General features: G+C 50.5%; 1 protein-coding gene across 10 annotated transcripts in view; it reads right to left on the reverse strand.

Annotated features, from left to right (window-relative positions):
• ITPR1 (inositol 1,4,5-trisphosphate receptor type 1) overlaps positions 1-18523 on the reverse strand; it is a 161430-nt gene that overhangs the window by 56700 nt on the left and 86207 nt on the right. For 4 of the 10 annotated variants that reach the window (XM_054280937.1, XM_054280933.1, XM_054280939.1 and 1 more), the window contains 4 exons: positions 17776-17887; positions 14273-14302; positions 4792-4827; positions 3271-3321 (listed from right to left, as the gene is read on the reverse strand). In XM_054280937.1, coding sequence (XP_054136912.1) covers positions 3271-3321; positions 4792-4827; positions 14273-14302; positions 17776-17887 — 229 coding nt within the window. The remainder of the gene's footprint in view (positions 1-3270; positions 3322-4791; positions 4828-14272; positions 14303-17775; positions 17888-18523) is intronic. The other 6 variants (XM_054280938.1, XM_054280935.1, XM_054280942.1 and 3 more) reach the window with 4 other exon arrangements.

Here is an 18523-nt window from a genome sequence, read left to right on the forward strand (position 1 = left end):
CTGCACGCAAAGAGCACAGGGAAATCACCGTGGCAGCTCCACGAACGAGCCAGCCGCACGTGTTCATCGGCAGCGCGGCTGCTGTTAACCAGCACCCTTCGTGTGGTGAGGGAGGGGGAACGAAACCCTGGAGAGTTGGAGAAATCCACTGAGCAGCTCCTGATGGGCTGGGACACTGCAGGGGTCTCGTGGGGCTCAATAAGATTATGGGTTCCCCCATGCATCACACAGACAGCTGCACTTCAGGTTTTGTGTACAGCTTTCTAGACAGACTTAATTTTCCGAGAGTTTCGTTTTAATTAAGTTCTATTGTCTCTGTCTTAAATGCAAAGGAGTGGCATCTGTAGAGCACCAACACAAAATCAAGAGGTGGATTAGAGGAACAGCAGAAATGGTTTTAAGGAACAGTTTAATCCCCTCACACCTCTCCTGTTGTGCCATGCCACCAACCCTGCAGGGCTGTGCTCCATTCCCTCCACCAGCAGCTGACAGGACCCATCAGCTGCCGAGCAGAAACGCGAGCGATCCCGCTGGATCCTGGCTCTTTGTTCCCTGCTGGCAGCTGCCCAGCCACGCCAGCCCTCCCAGCCCAGCACAGGGCAGCTCCTCACACAACCCCAAATCCTGGAGCACCCAGAGCTCCAGCACGGCCCCAGCGCGAGCCAGCCGAGATCCAACACCTCCAGTGGAACATCACCCCACTGCTGCCACTGCAGCCCCCACAGGAATTCCCTGGGATCCGGGGAGCTGGACAAAGCTGGAGGCACTGCCAGCACACAAACCCTGCACACGGATTAAGGGATTTTTGTAGGGATTGTTGTCACCGGGAGCTCCTGCCCTGCTAATGGCTGCGTGGTTACAGCAGCACCACCCTGGGACAGTGCTGCAGAGGGGAGGGAAGGGCTTTTCTGGGGAGTCAGAAAAAAAAAATTTAAAAAAATTTAGCCAAAAATAATTTCATATTAAAAATATGTCCAATGAACTTAAGCATCTTATCTTTAGTTCCATTCACAAAAAGTGCTCATCACCAATTCATTGATTCTTCAGTTGTATTTCAAATGAAATTGGTTGTCTGGCTATAGATTCAAGATGTCATTTAATACATTAGCTGTCATAAAAAAGAAGTCTTACTCTAAAATTTCACAAGAGGCCTTTAAAACACAAGTAAACGGAACGACATAAATGTGCATTAATTGGCTTGTACAGAACTCCAGCCCTGCTGCAGTCCCACTGACTTTATACACAGCTGGCACTCACAAAGGTCACTTCAAAAGATCCTTATAATCCAAAAGAAAAAATAAAAAAGACAAAAGCCTATCTGAAAATCCAGTTCTTTACCAAATTTCAGAAATCACTTCCACAGGGAGAAGCCCAACACCTGTCTGAGCTGGTGAGGGATCTCTGCCCTCCCCACAGGGCTGGGCTCAAGGCAGGGCTCCCACTGCCACCCTGGCACCACAACCCAGCAGCTCAGAAATGGTTCCTGGGGATTCTCAGTGTGGAACCTGCAGCCCAGGAGCTGCATTTCATGGGACAGACGGGGAGGGAACAAGTGTCAGGGAACAGGATGCAAAATAAACACAAAGCCAGTGTTCCAATCAGCTGCTTCCAAAAGCTCCCAAACAGCAGAAAGAAAGGAAAACTCTTGTGGAAGCAACAGCAGGAGGAGATGAGCACTTCTCCAAGGGGCACACGCTCCCCATCACAAAGAGAGAACATGTGGGGAGGCAGGAGACAGCTCAGGAGCTGCAGCAATCCCTGTCCTGGAGCAGCTCCTGCGACTGACAGCGACATCAGAGTGTTCAGAGCACCGGGCAGGGCTGGATCCACCGCCCTGCTCCCAGCCTGGCAGCTGAGGGAGGCTGCGTGACAGAACAAGGCCAAGCCAGACAAAACCCCCTGAACTACATCTTCCTTGGACATGTGCACTGATTGGGAAGGCAGCCTGGCACCCAGATGGGCCCTGGGACACAAATGGCTGCAAGGGAGCTCTCACAGCACCACCTTCCTCCTCTGTTCAGCTAACTGGCAGTCATCCTGTCAAAAGGCATTTAAACCAGGGATTTTTACTACTTACTACAAAGATAACACATATCCAGCCTCGAGAAAGCTGCTCAGCAAACTGCACCTTGCCTGAACTCAGGAGGGCAACTAAAGCTCTTGGAGCTGCCCCCAGATTCTCCTTTTGGCCCCTTGTGGAGCAGGAGGTGACTTCTATTCCATGGTCAAAACAGTTGCGGTGAGTGGAGACCTGAGCAGGACAGGCAGCTCTGGTGTCTGTAGGTGTTGTGTGTCCAAAACAAGGCAAATCACCAGAAAATACAGCAGGAACAAGTACCAAGCAGTTGTTTCTAGTCAGAGTGTGCTGATCCAGGTCTGGCAATACACAGTCACCAGCATTTCAAGCTCTAACTGGGAAGAAAAGCTCTGGTTCCTACAAATTTACCCAGACCCATGTTATCAGCTAACAAAATATGAGTACGTGATCAAAGCAGAAGGGAGAAAAAATAAGTGGTATTTAAGAAATGTTCCAATTAATTCAGCTGCAATGCTTGGCTCCAGAACAGCTCTTTAACCATCCTGTTAGTGCTGTGCACCACTTTGACGAGGGCAGTGTGCAAACAAATATCAGATGTTTGGCAATAACCAGAAAAATCAAATACGGTACCTAGGGAAAAACCCAACAGCGTCCAGTTCCATCTGCATTCACACCAGGTGAAGTAAGAGTAAGTCACACAGAACCATCACTGCACCGGCATCAGCAATGCAGATGCAACACACAACTCCAAGTGATATCAGAAACCTGCTAGAAGCTTTAAAACAGAGCATCTTCCATGTTTTAGAGTGAAGCAGTTGTAAGTTGTTGCTGTTGTGTTCCCAGCTACAAGAGCAGAAGAAAAGAAGAAAGGGACCAGTGATGCTGCTTTTGCAGCTTGGCTGGCTAGGAAGGGGTGGTGTGGCCAGAGGAGCCAGCTCCAGCAGCACTGATGGATGTCACCTCACAGCAGAGTGATCAGCACCCACGGGGAAGGTCTGGACAGTGGGAATGGACCAGACCAGGACCCGAACTCAATTCAGAACAGCCAAGCACTCATTTCCCTTCCATGTAACCCAGAGAAGGGGCTGCAGCACCTCACTCTGTCCATAGGCTCATTTGTTGCATTTTCCAGCCAGCATTCAACCACACAAGTTTCTTACACGACTTAGGCTTCACTGTTTACAGGGGAAAGGGAGAGATGAGTTCTGAATGTGCTCGACTGCTGTACATACCCTTCTATGGTCCTCCAGTTGCCTCTGGGGTAGAGTTTGATCAAGCTCCTGCTGCACGTGCAGAAAGTTCATTTTAAAGCAGAACAACACTCAAGAGAGACCAACAGCTTGGCACTCATGGGAATAGTGGGGAGTCACAGCTGGATGTGAGGGGGGAGATGGGGGAGATGGACTGACAAACCACCAGAACAGGACACCTGCCCTCTGCCAGCCCTGAGCCCTCTGCTGTGCCACCCTCACACAGCCCCTGGCATGCAGGAGTGCCAGCAGTGCTCGGGAAACACTCAGGCTCTGCCTGGGGGCACAGCTCGGGGGGCTCAGCCCACGCATGCCCATGCACAGACACACAGAACACCCCCACCAGCCCCCTGGACACACACTCTGGGGTGAGGGACCCCAGCACATCCCACCGTGGTCACTGAAACTCATTTGAGACTGGGGAGGGCTTCTGGCCCAGCCCGGGCTCCCTGCCCATGGCCAGGATGGCACTGGGGACTCACTGGGGCACGGGCACGTCTCCAAATCAAACCCCTCTCACTGGAGAGATTCATTTCCAGGAAAGCAACTTCCACTTTGCAAAGCTGAAACACATGATGGTTTTGCTGCTTTAAGGCATCTCCAAAGGTGTAGAATAACAGCTCTGTACAGGGACCCATCAGAAACCAGAAGCCATCTCCCAGACATCTCAAATCCATTCGATGACCACTCAGAGTTTCAGGTTACATTTAAACACTATTCCACAAAATTTACAAATACAAAGGCCTAAACCTTCACAAACACTTCTTTTTCTACGTAATCTCACATTTATAAAAACTTCACAGCTCAGAGAATCAACACTCTCCCAGATTCAGACTCCCATGCTGTTCCATTTAGATTTGCACTGATTTGGCACCCAGTTGTACAATCTACCAATGCCATGTCTGGATGTGCCATGAATTTCAAAGGAATTTAAGATTTGATAAATTTTCCTGCCTTCTATTTGGCAAATAATCTGCTTTATGCACATAAAGGACATGTTTCCACACATCCAATTCCCTTACACCCAGTGGCCTTGACAATGTGCAGTGACCCTGAGCTTGTCCACTGGGGCATTTTAAATGGGACACCAATTGCTCTGGAGTTATAAAGCTTCCACTAAGAACTTCCCTTGCCTTAAAGTATTGAAGTTTTTAAGTATGTGAGGCAAAGGGAAAACCAAATTCTGCATTAGGGGCCAAAATGAAGTCTCATTTTGCCAATGTAGGAAAATTTGAGAGGAGACTTTTCCCAGTGCCACCCTTGAAGAATAAAGGAAATGGCTGAAAGGAGCAGACTTAGGATTACCTTACATTTTTAAAATATTTTCAGACTACCACACTGATGCTGTATTGGATTAAGGCACTTGAACAAATCTACTTATTTCCACTGTCTAACACCAGGCAGGAACACACACTTCACAGGGGTTTTCACCAACAAGACACTCCACTAGGACTAGTGAAACACCAATATTTGTGTGTGCACAAATATAGGTGGCTGACACACCTCTACAGGGCTCTCCGTTTCTGGAGCTTGCGGCAGCTAGTTGAAAGTAAAATGCAGAAAAATTAGTAATTCCTCCAGAATCTTCCACCCCAACAGCCATCCAGTGGTCAACAGTGAGGGGAAGGGAGCTGGCAAAGCACTTGCCTTCAGCTGAATCATCACAAACGAACTGTAGCTGTAATTACTGCTTACACTCTCCCACCCTGCTCCAAAAGGGCCACATTCGGCAAATTTCACAGGGATCCTTTGAACACCCCAAACTGCTTTGCATGAACTCAGAGGCACAAGCAAAAAAATGAAGCTGCAGGTGCCCAGAGCATTTTGGGGACCACAGCCCCAGGATCTGTCACTGGAATGCTGCACGTCCACCCCAGTGGGGAGGAGGAGGAGGAGGCCAGGGCTGCATATCACAAAGGTAGCAGCTGATAATTTTAGCTGAAAAAAGGTATTCTGCGGATTCTCATCTCTAAACACGCTTTGCTCAAGATAAAAGATACACGACACAGCACCAAACAGGAGCAAGGAAATAAGGGCCTGAATGGTGACAGCTTTTCAAATTTAAAATGCTGATCTTCAACTGAAACAGATGAAGACAAGTAACTTTTATCTAGTCAAGCACAGACACACAACAGAGAACTGAACATCCAAACTCAACTGCTGACTTAATTGTGGGGAAATTGCTGTAATTCTCAGGAGCAGACACCAGGAAATAACACTCTCACAACCCTGTAACCCCAACCTGAGCCAGCAATGCTGGCCATGTGTGCCACAGGCACGGACAGACCAAGGGAGCGCAGACTGGGAGAGCAGCCCAGCACCTGCTGCAGCCTGGGGAGAGCCCAGAACAGGCACAGGGAGGCCACAGATGCAGCAGGAGGAAAAATGAGGCTGCACTTCCCAGGAAGGAGCCCCAGGAGCGAGCACTTCCCCTGCAGGGACTCCTTGGCCAGGAAAAGGACCCTTCTCCATTCTCCTCCCAAGGGACTCTGCTCCCGGCCAGCTCCCATGGCCTTTGCTGGAGGTTTCCTCGCATTGTCACCGCTCCTGGACACGTCTCAAGCACGCTGATCCCGGCGTGGCCAAGTGGAAGCAGGCAGGGTCTGGGCAGAGGAGGGAACAGGAAGCAGCAGGTTCCTGCAGAGGAACACACCGTGCTGCCCTGCCCTGCTCCCAGGCTGCAGCCCTGAGCCTGGGCACACTGCCCCAGGGCACAGCCTGCCTGGGGCACAGGAAACAGCCCTGCCTTCCCCGAGCCAGCAGCAGCAAGGCAAACAGGCCTGTTCCCCGCAGGGGAAATGAGCTCCCTTCCTCCTGGCCAGGGAGGCTGAAGCCCCCTTGTCACAGGTCAAGGGGACACGACCGCTGGGCTCAGGATTCCAAACAAAGGTTTCCTTCTGGGCACTGGGACAGGATTCCCAGAGAAACCGTGGATTTTCCAGCCCTTCGAGTGTCCAAGGCCAGGCTGGATGGAGCTCTGAGCAGCCTGGGACAGTGGGAGGTGTCCCTGCCATGGCAGGGGTGGCACTGGATGAGCTTTAAGGTCCCTCCCGAGCCAAACCATTCTGGGATTCCTGGGCTGATCCCTTGATCCCATTTCAACCAAACACACATTTACATTTTGGGGCTGAAAAGCCCAAAAGCACAGATGAAGAATCACATAAAATTGATAGCTTGCTCCTTCACAAGCTAAAATTACAAATTCCAGCTCACAAATTCCTCTGTGGCACAGGCAGCACATCAGAGCCAGCCCCACACACTGACCTGGCAGCAAAACCACTGCCCTGGGCAATGCCCACGAGGATCACCCACAGCAGCACAGCCTCTGCCATCTTCCAGTAAGAACACAAACCCCAAATCCTGAAACTGTTATTCTTTGAGTCAAAACGGGGTCAAATAACAAAGAATTATTGAGCTCTTGTTGCTGCGCTACACTTTGCACTCTCCTGTGTGTGCTGCAACAGCAAAACATCACCTTATGCTTTACAAGGATGGAACAGGGTGGGAGAGCAGCCCAGAGCAGTCATTTCCTAAGGTTTCTTGTGCCTCCCTAGATTTCAGCTCTGCAGCTATAGGACAGGGATGGTTTGGAGGGCAGGGGCAGGTTTTGGAGTACCAAACACAGGCAGTGATCAGCAGGACACAGTGGACAGCTTTAAACTGGAACCCAGTGGGTGGCCAGGTCGGAGCCCAACATCTGTGCTTTCTACAGGCAGGAGGGAAAGGTCCTTTCAGCTTGCTGAGCAAAACCCTCTCTGTTCCTTTGAAGCTTGCACTCCCCCAAGGCTGGCCAATAAAGCTCCTGAGGAGCCACGAGGGCAGGGGATGCACAATCCCTGACCCGCTGGTGACCGCAGCGCTTCCAGCAGCACTTCCCCACCCAGGCCACGTGTGCTTCCCAGAACAGACTGGCTGACTCACGAGGGGATGTGTGGCCCTCAAAAACCACCAGGGCACGTGACAGCTCCAGGCTGAATGCAGTGTCTGAGACACAGACGAGCTTTCCATCTTTATCCTTTGCAGTTTGGAGGAATTCTTCAAAGTTTTGGTCTCATTTGCTTTCAAAATAACAATCGCGATGAAAGTTGGTTAATTCTTCCTTTAGAGAAAATTCAAACTACTGCTGTGATAGAGTGGAAAAGGTTTGAGGAAAAGCAGAAAGATTTTCATTCAAGTCTGAAGCATCAGAATTGCTTTTCTCCACACTTTTTACAATGCAGTGAGCACCCAGCCCACGGAGCAGTGAAAAGGCCTGAAATGCATTTAAGAGGCTGGTGGAGATTCCAGCTCACAGACTGGGGCTGCTCCGGAGAGTGGCTTCAGCAAAACAGGCTAGAAAACATCTCACACTGTAATTAATGAGAGGGAAATCATCTGATCAGAAACTCACATTTGTGTGACCACACACAAACACCATTCAAAAACCTGGTCCTCTTCTCTTCGGCCTCACCAGACTTTGGAATTCTGGCAAAATAATGGACAAACCAGCACAATTCCAAAGCACCAATCTCCTACACTTGAGGCTGCCCCAGAGTCCAAAGGACTGAGAGGTGACAAACCTCAGCCTGCTGAAATGATGACATTTTCCAAACCTCCACACAATTCCTCCAGGTCTCTCCAAACATCCTCTCTCCTGTCCTGGGAGGTCCCTGAGCTCAGCACTGAGGAAGCTGAGCCCAGCTCCATGGATTTGGCTCCATGGACAGATAGTGGTGAGGAGTGGGATGTCCTGGGCTGTGCAGGAAGTCAATTCAACCACTGAGAGGTCCCTTCTGGTCCAGGTTCTGTCACTGACAGGTCCCTTCTGGCCCCAAAATCTGTGAATTCAGGAACTGACCCAACTCCCTGCATATGGCATCTCATTACTGGGGTGGCAGGGGGAGACATTTGGCAGAGAGGAGGAAATAAAAAGGGAAAACACAACTGCAGAGTCAGCCAAATTGCACATTAAGCCTTTGATAGCCAGGTTGTGCATCCAGATGCGAGGAACCAGAGTGAAGATTTCAGATAAATGTTATTCTGAAGCCTCTGCCTCAGCTCCTGCATTGCCATCTCCAGCAGGAGCTGGAATTCCAGTGGGAATGGCTGCTCAGATTGAATCCTGCAAGTCCCTTTCCACTTTTTCCTCCTTTCTCTGAACTTTTCTGCTCTTCCTTTTGAAATGCCATCAGCTCTTCCTTGAAAGGCACACAGCAAAAGCATCACCTTGTCTGATTCGTGGCAACAGACTAGAGCCCAAATTATGTTGCTGTCCTTCATAACTCTTTAAAAATACCACAAAACTCTGTGCAGCCTCCTTGCCAAGTCCCCTTTGTAAAGCCAACACTGTTACCTTGTGGAGCTGAGGAGAAATTTGGATAGGAAATTTCTAGCCCCTGCAGATGATCTGTAGGTGTTTGTCAAACAAGCATTTGACTTGTTATGGAGAAGTTTCAGGGCAGAGGGGAATAACTGGGGCCCAGGAGCACTGAACTGCTCTGACAAACTTCCCACGTTGCATTTTCAGGGATGGAGGATCTCAGCCCTGCCTAAATCAGGAGATGTGGGGCAGCACCTTGCTCTGGCACAGGTTCCCCAGTAGATATGTGGGATTTTGGGGGCAGGAGCAGCCCCCAGCTGCCAGCCCTGTCACAGACCCAGGGCAGGGACACGGCTGAACCTCCCTCCCCAGAGATTTGGGCACTGCCAGCTGAGGAGGAGGCAGATCTGCCACAGGGGCTGCCAGTGCCTGCACCCCAAGGGCACCAAGATCTACCGAGGGGAATGCCTTCCCTCATTCTCCAGAGTTTTCAGTGGAGAAATCATGCTTTAACTCGGGCTGGGACTTTCCAGGAGCTGGAGACCTCAGTGTCTGCCCTTCACTGGGAGTTCAAGCACTTCCTCCTCTTTAAATCCTCTGCCTTGCAGGACTTCTGCTGAATGCACTGAGAGCTGCCTTCACAACACATTTTACAGCAGCGGTTTTAATTAGCAGTAAGATGGAATAACTACTATTTTTTTGGTGACAAGTAACCGTAAGAAATGTTCCAGCCTCCTTTTCCAAGGAGTTCACCAATTCCAGTCTGTGTCAAAAAAAAAAAAAAAAAAAAAGAAAAAAAAAGCCCTGTCCAAAGATCACAGGATTTCTCAAGGGGAAAAAAAAATATAAGGCAGCCCACAAAAATTTATGAGTGCCTGCATTTCCTCTGCTTGAGACATAACAAGTGAAGCACTGTCTAAGTGCAAAATACACAAGAGAAATGACTGCAGAATAAGATCTCTACGAGGAAAATAATTCCCAAGTGCAGCTTTGCAGCTCTGAAGAGGTTAATACACTTCCTAACTCCAATCAAAAATGCATAAAACAGCATATATTTTGCACCTTAGCTATTGGAATTTTAGTTCATCATAGTAAAGAGCAGGGAAAAGGTTAATTCAGGCAACCCCTCTGAACCAGAATTTTCAGTTCCCTTTCCACCTACTTGAAACCTCAAGACTAATGCAAAGAGGTGAAAAAACCCCAAACCTAAACTCTACTGAGTGGGTCTGCAAGTGCATTTTACTGGATAGAGCTGCCTGTAGATAAATCAGCTGCATAAAGAAGTGTCACTACTGAAAAACCAGATAAAACACCAACACAACTCTAACAAATAAATAATACAAGGGAAACTCCGTGCTGGGTTTGGTTGAGTGGCTGCTGGCCCACACCCCAGAAACAGCAGAGCACCCCATTTCAAACTGGAAATTGGGATAGAGCTGCAGTGGAGGGGGGTCAGGCTGGGGGGAAGAAATGCACCCTCATTTCACCCTGGAGAATGAAACAGAGCTGCAGTGGTGTGGGGTCAGACTGGGGGGAAGCAGAGCACCCCCATTTCACCCTGGAATTTGAGCTATAGCTGCAGCGCAGTGGGGTCAGGTGGGGGAAGCAGAGCACCCCATTTCAAACTGGAAATTTGAGCTATAGCTGCAGTGGTGTGGAGTCAGGCTTGAGGGAAGCAGAGCACCCCCATTTCACCCTGGAATCTGAGCTCTAGCTGCAGTGCAGTGAGGTCAGCTGGGGAGCAGCAGAACACCCCATTTCACCCTGGAAATTGAGCTGCAGTGCAGTGGGGCCAGCCAGGGAGCAGCAGAGCACCCCATTTCAGTGAGGAATTTGAGCTGCAGTGCAATGGGGTCAGCTGGGGAGCAGCAGAGCACCCCATTTCAGTGAGGAATTTGAGCTGCAGTGCAATGGGGTCAGCTGGGGAGCAGCAGAGCACCCCATTTCAGTGAGGAATTTGAGCTGCAGTGCAATGGGGTCAGCTGGGGAGCAGCAGAGCACCCCATTTCAGTGAGGAATTTGAGCTGCAGTGCAATGGGGTCAGCTGGGGAGCAGCAGAGCACCCCATTTCAGTGAGGAATTTGAGCTGCAGTGCATGGGGTCAGCTGGGGAGCAGAGCACCCCTGTTCCAGTGAGGAATTTGAGCTATAGCTGCATTGGAGTGGGGTCAGCCGGGGAGCAGAGCCCAGCCCAGCCCGGCGCTACCGGCGCGGGCTGCGGGCCAGCGCGGTGCCTGTAAACATCCCCAGCGCCTTTATTGGCAATTACTGCTGAAGGTCACACATCAGCAGCGGGCCTAAATTCCAGGAAAAAAAGCTCTTCTTATGTAACTGCTGCCTGAATGTTGGCAGGTGCCCAGCGGAACAGCTCACTGCAATGTGGCTGGGAGGGGAAAAAGGAATATAAAAAAAATCAAAAGCAAAGTAGGCCATCTCCCAGCGCGATCGGCATCCTGCGCGTGCCACCTGCAGGTCAGCCCCGACGGGCCCTGCCTGCCAGGCCAGCAAACACCCACGGCTCCTCCAGGATGGGGGTGCTTCAGCAGCCAGGACTCGCACTGCAGGTGGAAACTGGGCCACGGTGTCCCCAAAGGGCAGCCCTGGCCGGGAGGATGGACAGGAACCTTTCCCAGAGCTGGGCTGGAGCACAGGGAGCCCACGGTGCAGCTCAGCGTGCAACAGCAGCAAATCTGCATTTGCATCACGCCCGCACTCCTCAGTGGGCTGAGGATTGCATTAACAGCACATTAAGCTGTTGTGTGTAATTACAAGCAGGGTTTAGCTCTTGCTGTTGTGTGAGGATTCGCACTCGGTGCAAGAATTCACCTCGGCCCCAAAGCTCTTCCCTGAGACAGCAGCAAGGCTCCATCAGGAACAGGATTAGAGCAGCTCCAGCCCAGGAAGGAGGCCACAACAGAGACCCAGCCCAAGGGTTTCTAAGGACAACGCCCTGCCTTGGGGTTTTGGCTTTCTCACCTGAGACACCTGCACAGAGCCCATGTCACACACACCCTGCTGAGCCCTCCAGCTCCTGCTCCCAGCCCGTGCTCCAGGCGAGGCACGGAGCAGCCACAGCACAACCCAAAGGCCAGCTCTGAGCTCACAGCCCCCCAAACCAGGGGAGAACCAACACAGCCATGGTGCCAGTGTGGTGGGACACAGTTCCTCATGGTTTGGGTTTTCTATCAATGCTCCACTGCTTCTCCTTGGAAAGCTGCAGCTCCTCCCTGTCCCTCCTTTCCAGCACAAAGGGAATTCCACATAAACCCTCAATAAAAGTGTGACTTAGGACAACAGCACCACCTCTGCTGTTCCCTTCCTCTCCACTCCTCCAGCACCCAAAGCCCCCCAGCTCAGCCCAAAATTGTCCAGGGCTGGTGCCAGCCCCACACTCAGGGGATTTCCTGCCACTGGGTGAATTCCAGCATTATTCACCCACTTCCAAAGGACACTCCAAAGAGGGTCTGTCCTGACTTTCTGTCATGATTTTCACTAACAAACACACATCTCCCGGCCTTTTTTATATCCTTTGGTTTTGGGACCCACTGCTCGCTGGAATTACCTTGCAGGACACAACTAAGATAGCTCAACCTACATAAAATTCCACCATGAAATCAAGCCATCAACAGTTACTTCAGTGGAGCATTCCCTGAGGGAACAAGGAGCATTTCAGCTGATCAGAACATCTGAACTGTGCATAGTCTTGAAAGAAAAGCAAGTCAATAATTTCACTAATAATGCAGAGTTTTCTATTCTTTACCCTAAAAATGTTTACAGTTTCCAGGGCTGACAAGGGGGAAAAAAGGAAACCAGAAAACCCCAGGATTTCTGAGCCTTGCCAGTGGTTCCAGCTCCATCTGAATCCCTTTCCTGTGCATCCAGTGCTCAGTGCTGATGCTTACACACACACCTGCTCCTTCCATGCACTTGCTCCATTAAGGAGCAATAAAATTCCTCCTTTGCAGCCTCCAGACCAAATCCTAAATTGTTCTGCACGCTCTGGCTGATTTACTGCAGGCAAAGACAGCACATCACAGCCAGAAACCAAAGGGGAAAGAGTTTCACATTATGACTTAATTTGCAATTAAACAATTCAACTTTCTCTCTGAAGTTTCTCCAAGCTAAAATTATACATATACACACACGTGCTATTCTGGGAAGCTGCAGCAGCACATCATCCAAAGGACCTGGCCTGGTGGAAGCGTTTCTGTGCCACAGGTTAACTTCTGGAAACCAGAGCAGGCTGCTGGGGTGTATGCCCCAGCTTAAAAGGGGAAAAAAAATGGGTTTATTAACAAAGAAATAAAGAAAAACAGACAGCAGAGCACCTCTGTAATGCCAGGAGTGTGTGTGGAGCTTGGGGACACAGCTGAGATCTCATCCCAGCACAGCTCAGAGGTGATGGCACGGCAGTAAATGAACTTGTGCAACAAGAAATTTGCCTTTCAGGTCAAAATCAGACTCTGGGCCAAAAGCAGAGATGGGAAACCAGTTTCTTAGGGAAGGGACCTTCAGTTCCAGCCCTAAAATCCCCCCAAACAGAAAACACTCTCCAGCCCAGCCTTGGGTAATGTGCACATTATTTGTCCACTTTAGTGACAAATAGTTTGGCTTTCAAATCCATTTCACCAGGCAAGGTCCCCAAATATTTCATTTTCAGAATGAAGTTTACCCAGTGAATTCAGGTGGTTAACATCAAAATCAACAAGCCACACCGTAAATTGCTTTCTGCAGATTTCATGACCTACTCCACTAAATAAAGGTCAGAAATGCTTTAGACATTTTAAGTGGTTAAGCTTTGTTCCAAATAAAAGGCTGGCTTGGGAGAGAACACAGGAAACAAAGCACTGAGAGGAAAATATTTCTTTTTTCCGTGGTATTTCAGTAAAATAAGGTGCCAGTCAATCACTTTCTCAGTATTATACATTTATGCAAATTCCACACCCACACCAGGGTTTTTTTGAGCTGATGAGGAAGTTGCAGAGCAGAGGCAGCTCAGCTCCCTCCGCCCTGCCCCGACCAGACTCCAGGCTCAGAGTCCTTGGAAAGCTCCACGTCAGCCCAGCTCCAAGCTTTCCCTCAAACGGGGCTTTTCACCCACAAACAGCTTCCCGAATCACTGATTCCTCAGGGTTCCACACCACCCACCCACTGGGGCACAGCCAGGGCACTGCCAGGCTCTCACGAGCTGCAGCACTGTCACTGTCCCTTGGGAACACAAATTCTGCACAATTTCTGCCCCTCCCCAGTCCCACCTGCACCCACCTCCCTCCAGCTCCTTCAAGGACACCATTAAAACTCACTATTTGGCTTTCCAAATAAGAAATAACCCCTTCACATCTGACACAGGAATGGTGGCCAAGTGCTAAATGCTGACTGCTCAGAGCAGTTCACCCTCCAGATCTGATCCTAAACTTCACAGGATCTACCATGGCACCAGCTGATTGCAGACTACCAAAAATGATAACTCCCTATCTGGATTAATATTCCAAGAAATGACATGTGGAATTAGTTATGGTAACTATTCCCAGGATAGACACACAGCAGACTGAGAACTCCACTAATTCACTGACACAAGGCACACAAATCAGAACGCTCAGTGCTGCAGAGACAGGACAGATCACAGGGCTACTGGTAAAACAAACACCATAGAAACAACACTGGAGAAGAGAAATAAAATTAAAACCTCAGCATTATCCAATTCAATGGTAATCTGCTGGGAAAGAAAGAAGGGGAAGAATTGAAAGCAAGGATTAGTAAGAGAAAAGAAACATAAATTTCATGTAAGGATCTTATAAATCATTTAACACTCGAATGCTGCAATCCAACATTATTTCTGCAGTGGGCACGAGGAACATCTGCCAGCTCTGGGTTAGGGAACAGCCACTGCTGTGCCAGGCAGCTTGGGAGGCAGGATGTACCCTGGCTTTGTTCCTGCGCCAGGGACAGCCCACGTGGGCTGCCTGACCCGGAGCCAAGGACTTCACCCTTGGGCACGGGAGCGTCACGAGCCCCGAGCAGAGCAGCAGCAGCTCAGGGGCTGCATTTCCACTCTGGGAGGGAAAATGGAGCTCCCCAATGCCAGCCCTGCGGAGCTGAGGCGAGTCAGCTGGTAGGCACCCGGGGAGACGCGCATGAATGACATGTTTCAGCACAGAGAAAAGCTTGGGTCTAGCCTACACTGTCAATGTGGAGCAGTTTTGTGCCTATTAAATACTGCACAGTATGCTCCCCGTCACTGAGCCATCCTGAGCGCGTGCCAAGCGAGGAGTCTGCAGCAATATGGAAAAATTTCAGCCTTCCCACAGGCTCCTGTGCATCTGCGCTCTGCCCACGGGTTCTGCTGGCTGCTGAGGAGCCCCAGCTGTGGGAGCAGGGCTCGGGGTGACAGGAGCACAGCCGTGTCCCCCTGCACTGCTCAGGGCCAGCGGGGCGAGGGGATCTGTGGGCTGGGAGAGGCACAGCCCAGGAGGAGCCCTGCACATCCTTATGTAAGGCAGGCTGCTCCTGAGGGCACCACAGGGGCTGCAGCAGGACCAAGGCACTGCCAGAACCTGCCCAGAGCTCTGGACACGGGTGGGGAGGGACAGCTGAGAGCCCTGGCATGGGGACAGGACAGGGATCACAGCTCTGTACTGTTAGGGGTCTAAAGGGGCTCTCAGGAAGGAATCCTGCCCTATTAAAACCCTGACAGGGATGCCAACTCTGTACTGCCAGGGGTTTAAGGGGCTCTCAGGAAGGAATCCTGCCCTATCAGAAATCCTGACAGGGATCACAGCTCTGCACTGCCTGGGGTTCTAAGGGGCCCTCAGGAAGGAACCCTGCCCTATTAAAACCCTGACAGGGATGCCAGCTCTGCACCGCCAGGGTTTTAAGGCTCTCAGGAAGGAATCCTGCCCTGTCGAGGGGGGGAGGCCTGGCACAGGCTGCCCAGAGACAGCAGGGATGGCTGTCCTGTCCCAGCCCTGCAAGGGTTCAGGGCCAGGCTGGGCTGTGAAAGGCGTCCCTGCACAAGGCAGGGAGGGAACTGGGCCACCTTTAAGGTCCCTCCCAAGCCAAGCCTTTCCCTGGTTCTCTGCTGGAGGTCAATAAACTGCTCCCAAGGGTGAGCTCTGCACCTCCATGGATGGAAGCACCTCTAGGCAGGGACTCCAGGATTTACAGCAGGGTTTTTACAATATAAGAGGGGTTTTTCCTTCTCTTTTTTTTTTTTTGTTACACTACAGGATGATTTTAAAAACAAAAGGTGCTACCTTTTAGGTGGTGACTAAATTCAGTTCTCTGAGTCACAAGGGAGAATAAACCTCACTGCAGTGCTCCCAGCCAGACAGCAAAAGCTGTTCTACTACTACTGACAGTCTATCTGTGAGCAATCAGCTGCTCCTTCCGACTCAGAAATCACTTCACAGGCAGCATATCCTGGCTCCTTATGTAACTGAGCCACTGCTTCAGAAATCAATGCTTCTGCCACACTTGGAAGATTTTTTAGCACCTTATGGGGTTCTCCATGGTCTGAATGGTGCAAGGTATGTTAACTGCAGCTTCTAGAAATACTGCTTCATCCAAGTTAGCTGAATGAAGCCTAAGAAACTCCTAGAAATGAATTTCCATTTTGGAAAATCTCTCAGTGACAAATTACATTTAAGGGAAACTCTCAAAGCTCTGATTGGGTTTCACTGGTGTCTAGTATACACAACATACATCACACACTGCTTTTATTACTTAAGGTGGCCTTGAGAGTGGCTCCTGGCTGCTCTGACAGGAGAGGACACACTGATGTGCTAGAGAAGATGTGATTTGTGGTTACACTGAGTCTGTTCCACATCAGGAAATACCAGCACCCATTAGGGGATCACCAGTTCCCCTCCTTTCCCAGGAGCAGCCTGGCCACAGGCAGTCCCTTCCAGCTGGGATGCCTCAGAGAAGGGACCGTGAGGAGAGCACAGAGGGTGATGCCCCAGCACAGGATTCAGCCACTTGGGCAGAGGACAGTGTGCCCCAAGGTGACACCTGTGCCCCGCCCTGCTCCCTCCCCATCCCACAGGATGTGCTGCTTTCCCAGGGAATTCCCTCCAGCCCATGAATTCCCTCAAACCATGGCTGCTGCACAGGGAGGCAGTGCCCAGCTGGGCTGGGCTGGGCTGGCAGCTCTGGGGAGAGCCTGGCAGGGCAGGGCAGGGAGCACAGCCCCGGCCATCCCTGCCCTGAGGGCATTTTCCTGGGAGCCTCCCCTCGCTGGCACAGCCTGGGTGTGCTGGGAGCAGCCACACGTGCACACCCACAGGTGCCAGGCCGAGCCCTGGCACCACGGCCTGCTCCTGCCTCCTGCTGACATGCCCAGGGCCCAGGATGCTGCAGGTTCCTCCGCCTGTGGAGCATCTCCCTCCCTGGCAGCTGCTACAAACCATTCCTGCTGCTCTCAGACTCTGATCTCTGAAGCTTTTGCCCTTTCTGCTGGGAATTGGGCATGAGCAGCAGCTCCAAACCCATCTGTGGGGGAGAACTGGGCTGGGACACCCCCTGCTCCTGGGCACAGCCACAGAGACCCTGCCCCATCCCAGCTGCTCCCACCGGGTGCCATGGGAAGACCCTCAGCTGATCAGGATTCCAGGAGAATCTCCAAATCCCAGTCTCAGCTGACTGCAACCACTTCTAGAAACACAAACATATGGGAGCGTACACACTGTCCTGATGGAATAAAGAATAGGTCTGTACCTACAGAAAAATGTTGCTCTCAAACAGGCAATGTTGTATGTAGGAAAGGGAAAGAAGAAACATGGGTGGGTGTACAGAGTTTCCATCTATAAACCACAACAAGATTACTCAGTTGTACACAAATTCAAATTAACTACAAACACCCTCTTGTTGCAAGGCTGCATGACCTGAAGAGCCACCTAGACCTGAGAATCAAATAAAGATGCTACAGCCTTCAGGAAAAGGTAACAAAATTGATATTTCAGAGTGCCAGCAACTGCGGGGATTAGACTTAACCTTGCCAGTCTCAAGAAGAAAAGCAGCAGAAACAAGCTTAACTTCAAATATGATTTGAAAGGTATTAGTTGACTAAAAATGTTTTGTCCCTGCTCCAGCCTAGGAGTGCTTACACATACAAAACAGCTTGAAAAAGCAGTTGCTTTATTTTCCTTGACTGAATAAAGGCAGTGTTTAACAGAATGGACTGTACCTTACCTTTTCTCCATAGCCTCTATCTTTGGTCATCATTTCCCTGAGCGTCTGCAATACCTTAATACACAGTTTCTCCTCATTCTCCTCCAGCAGCTGCTTTGTGTGCTTAATTAACCTGAAAAAAGCCATCAATCAGGTTAGTGCAAATATTCTAAAAATGGGGTAAGATATATGTGCTTATCTGCACTGGTTTATGCTGCAAACAAGGTTTATCATCATACTGCTACACACCCATGTTGGAGCCTTCTCTCCAGAGCAACACCTGACAGCTACCAGGGGAAGCTGTGGGCAGGAAAAGAGCCCAAAAACCCCCTCTGGCTGCAGGCAGCAAGGAATCAGTGGGATCCAGGGCATGGTGGTGCTCCAGAACAGCCAGTTAACAGTGAGAAATCTATTCCACCTGGTTCAAAACAGACTGAGAGCCCTGGAGGGTGCAGCCCCAAATCCATCCCACCCAGCACTTGGGACTGACCCAGTGCTCAGCTTCCACCACCTCTGCACAGAGCCCACCCTACAGGAGGTGAGGGGATCTGCTCTCAATTTGCCCTCTAAATGTCCTTGCAATCTCCCCTTTCCTTCCCTCCAGCGCTGGTGATGCCCATGACAACAGCTGATCCTGGTGTATTCACCCAGCACCTCAGGAACATTCCTGGGGTGAAGGCAGTATCAATAACTGCTCAGCTCAAACTGTAACTCATTTGTACAACTGCTCAGGACATTGGCATCCTGCAGCAAACAGACATTTGAAGCA

Source organism: Melozone crissalis, unplaced genomic scaffold (assembly GCF_028551555.1).
Source record: "Melozone crissalis strain CALT ecotype California unplaced genomic scaffold, PUWL_Pcris_2 ptg000029l_1, whole genome shotgun sequence".
Lineage (NCBI taxonomy): Eukaryota > Metazoa > Chordata > Aves > Passeriformes > Passerellidae > Melozone > Melozone crissalis.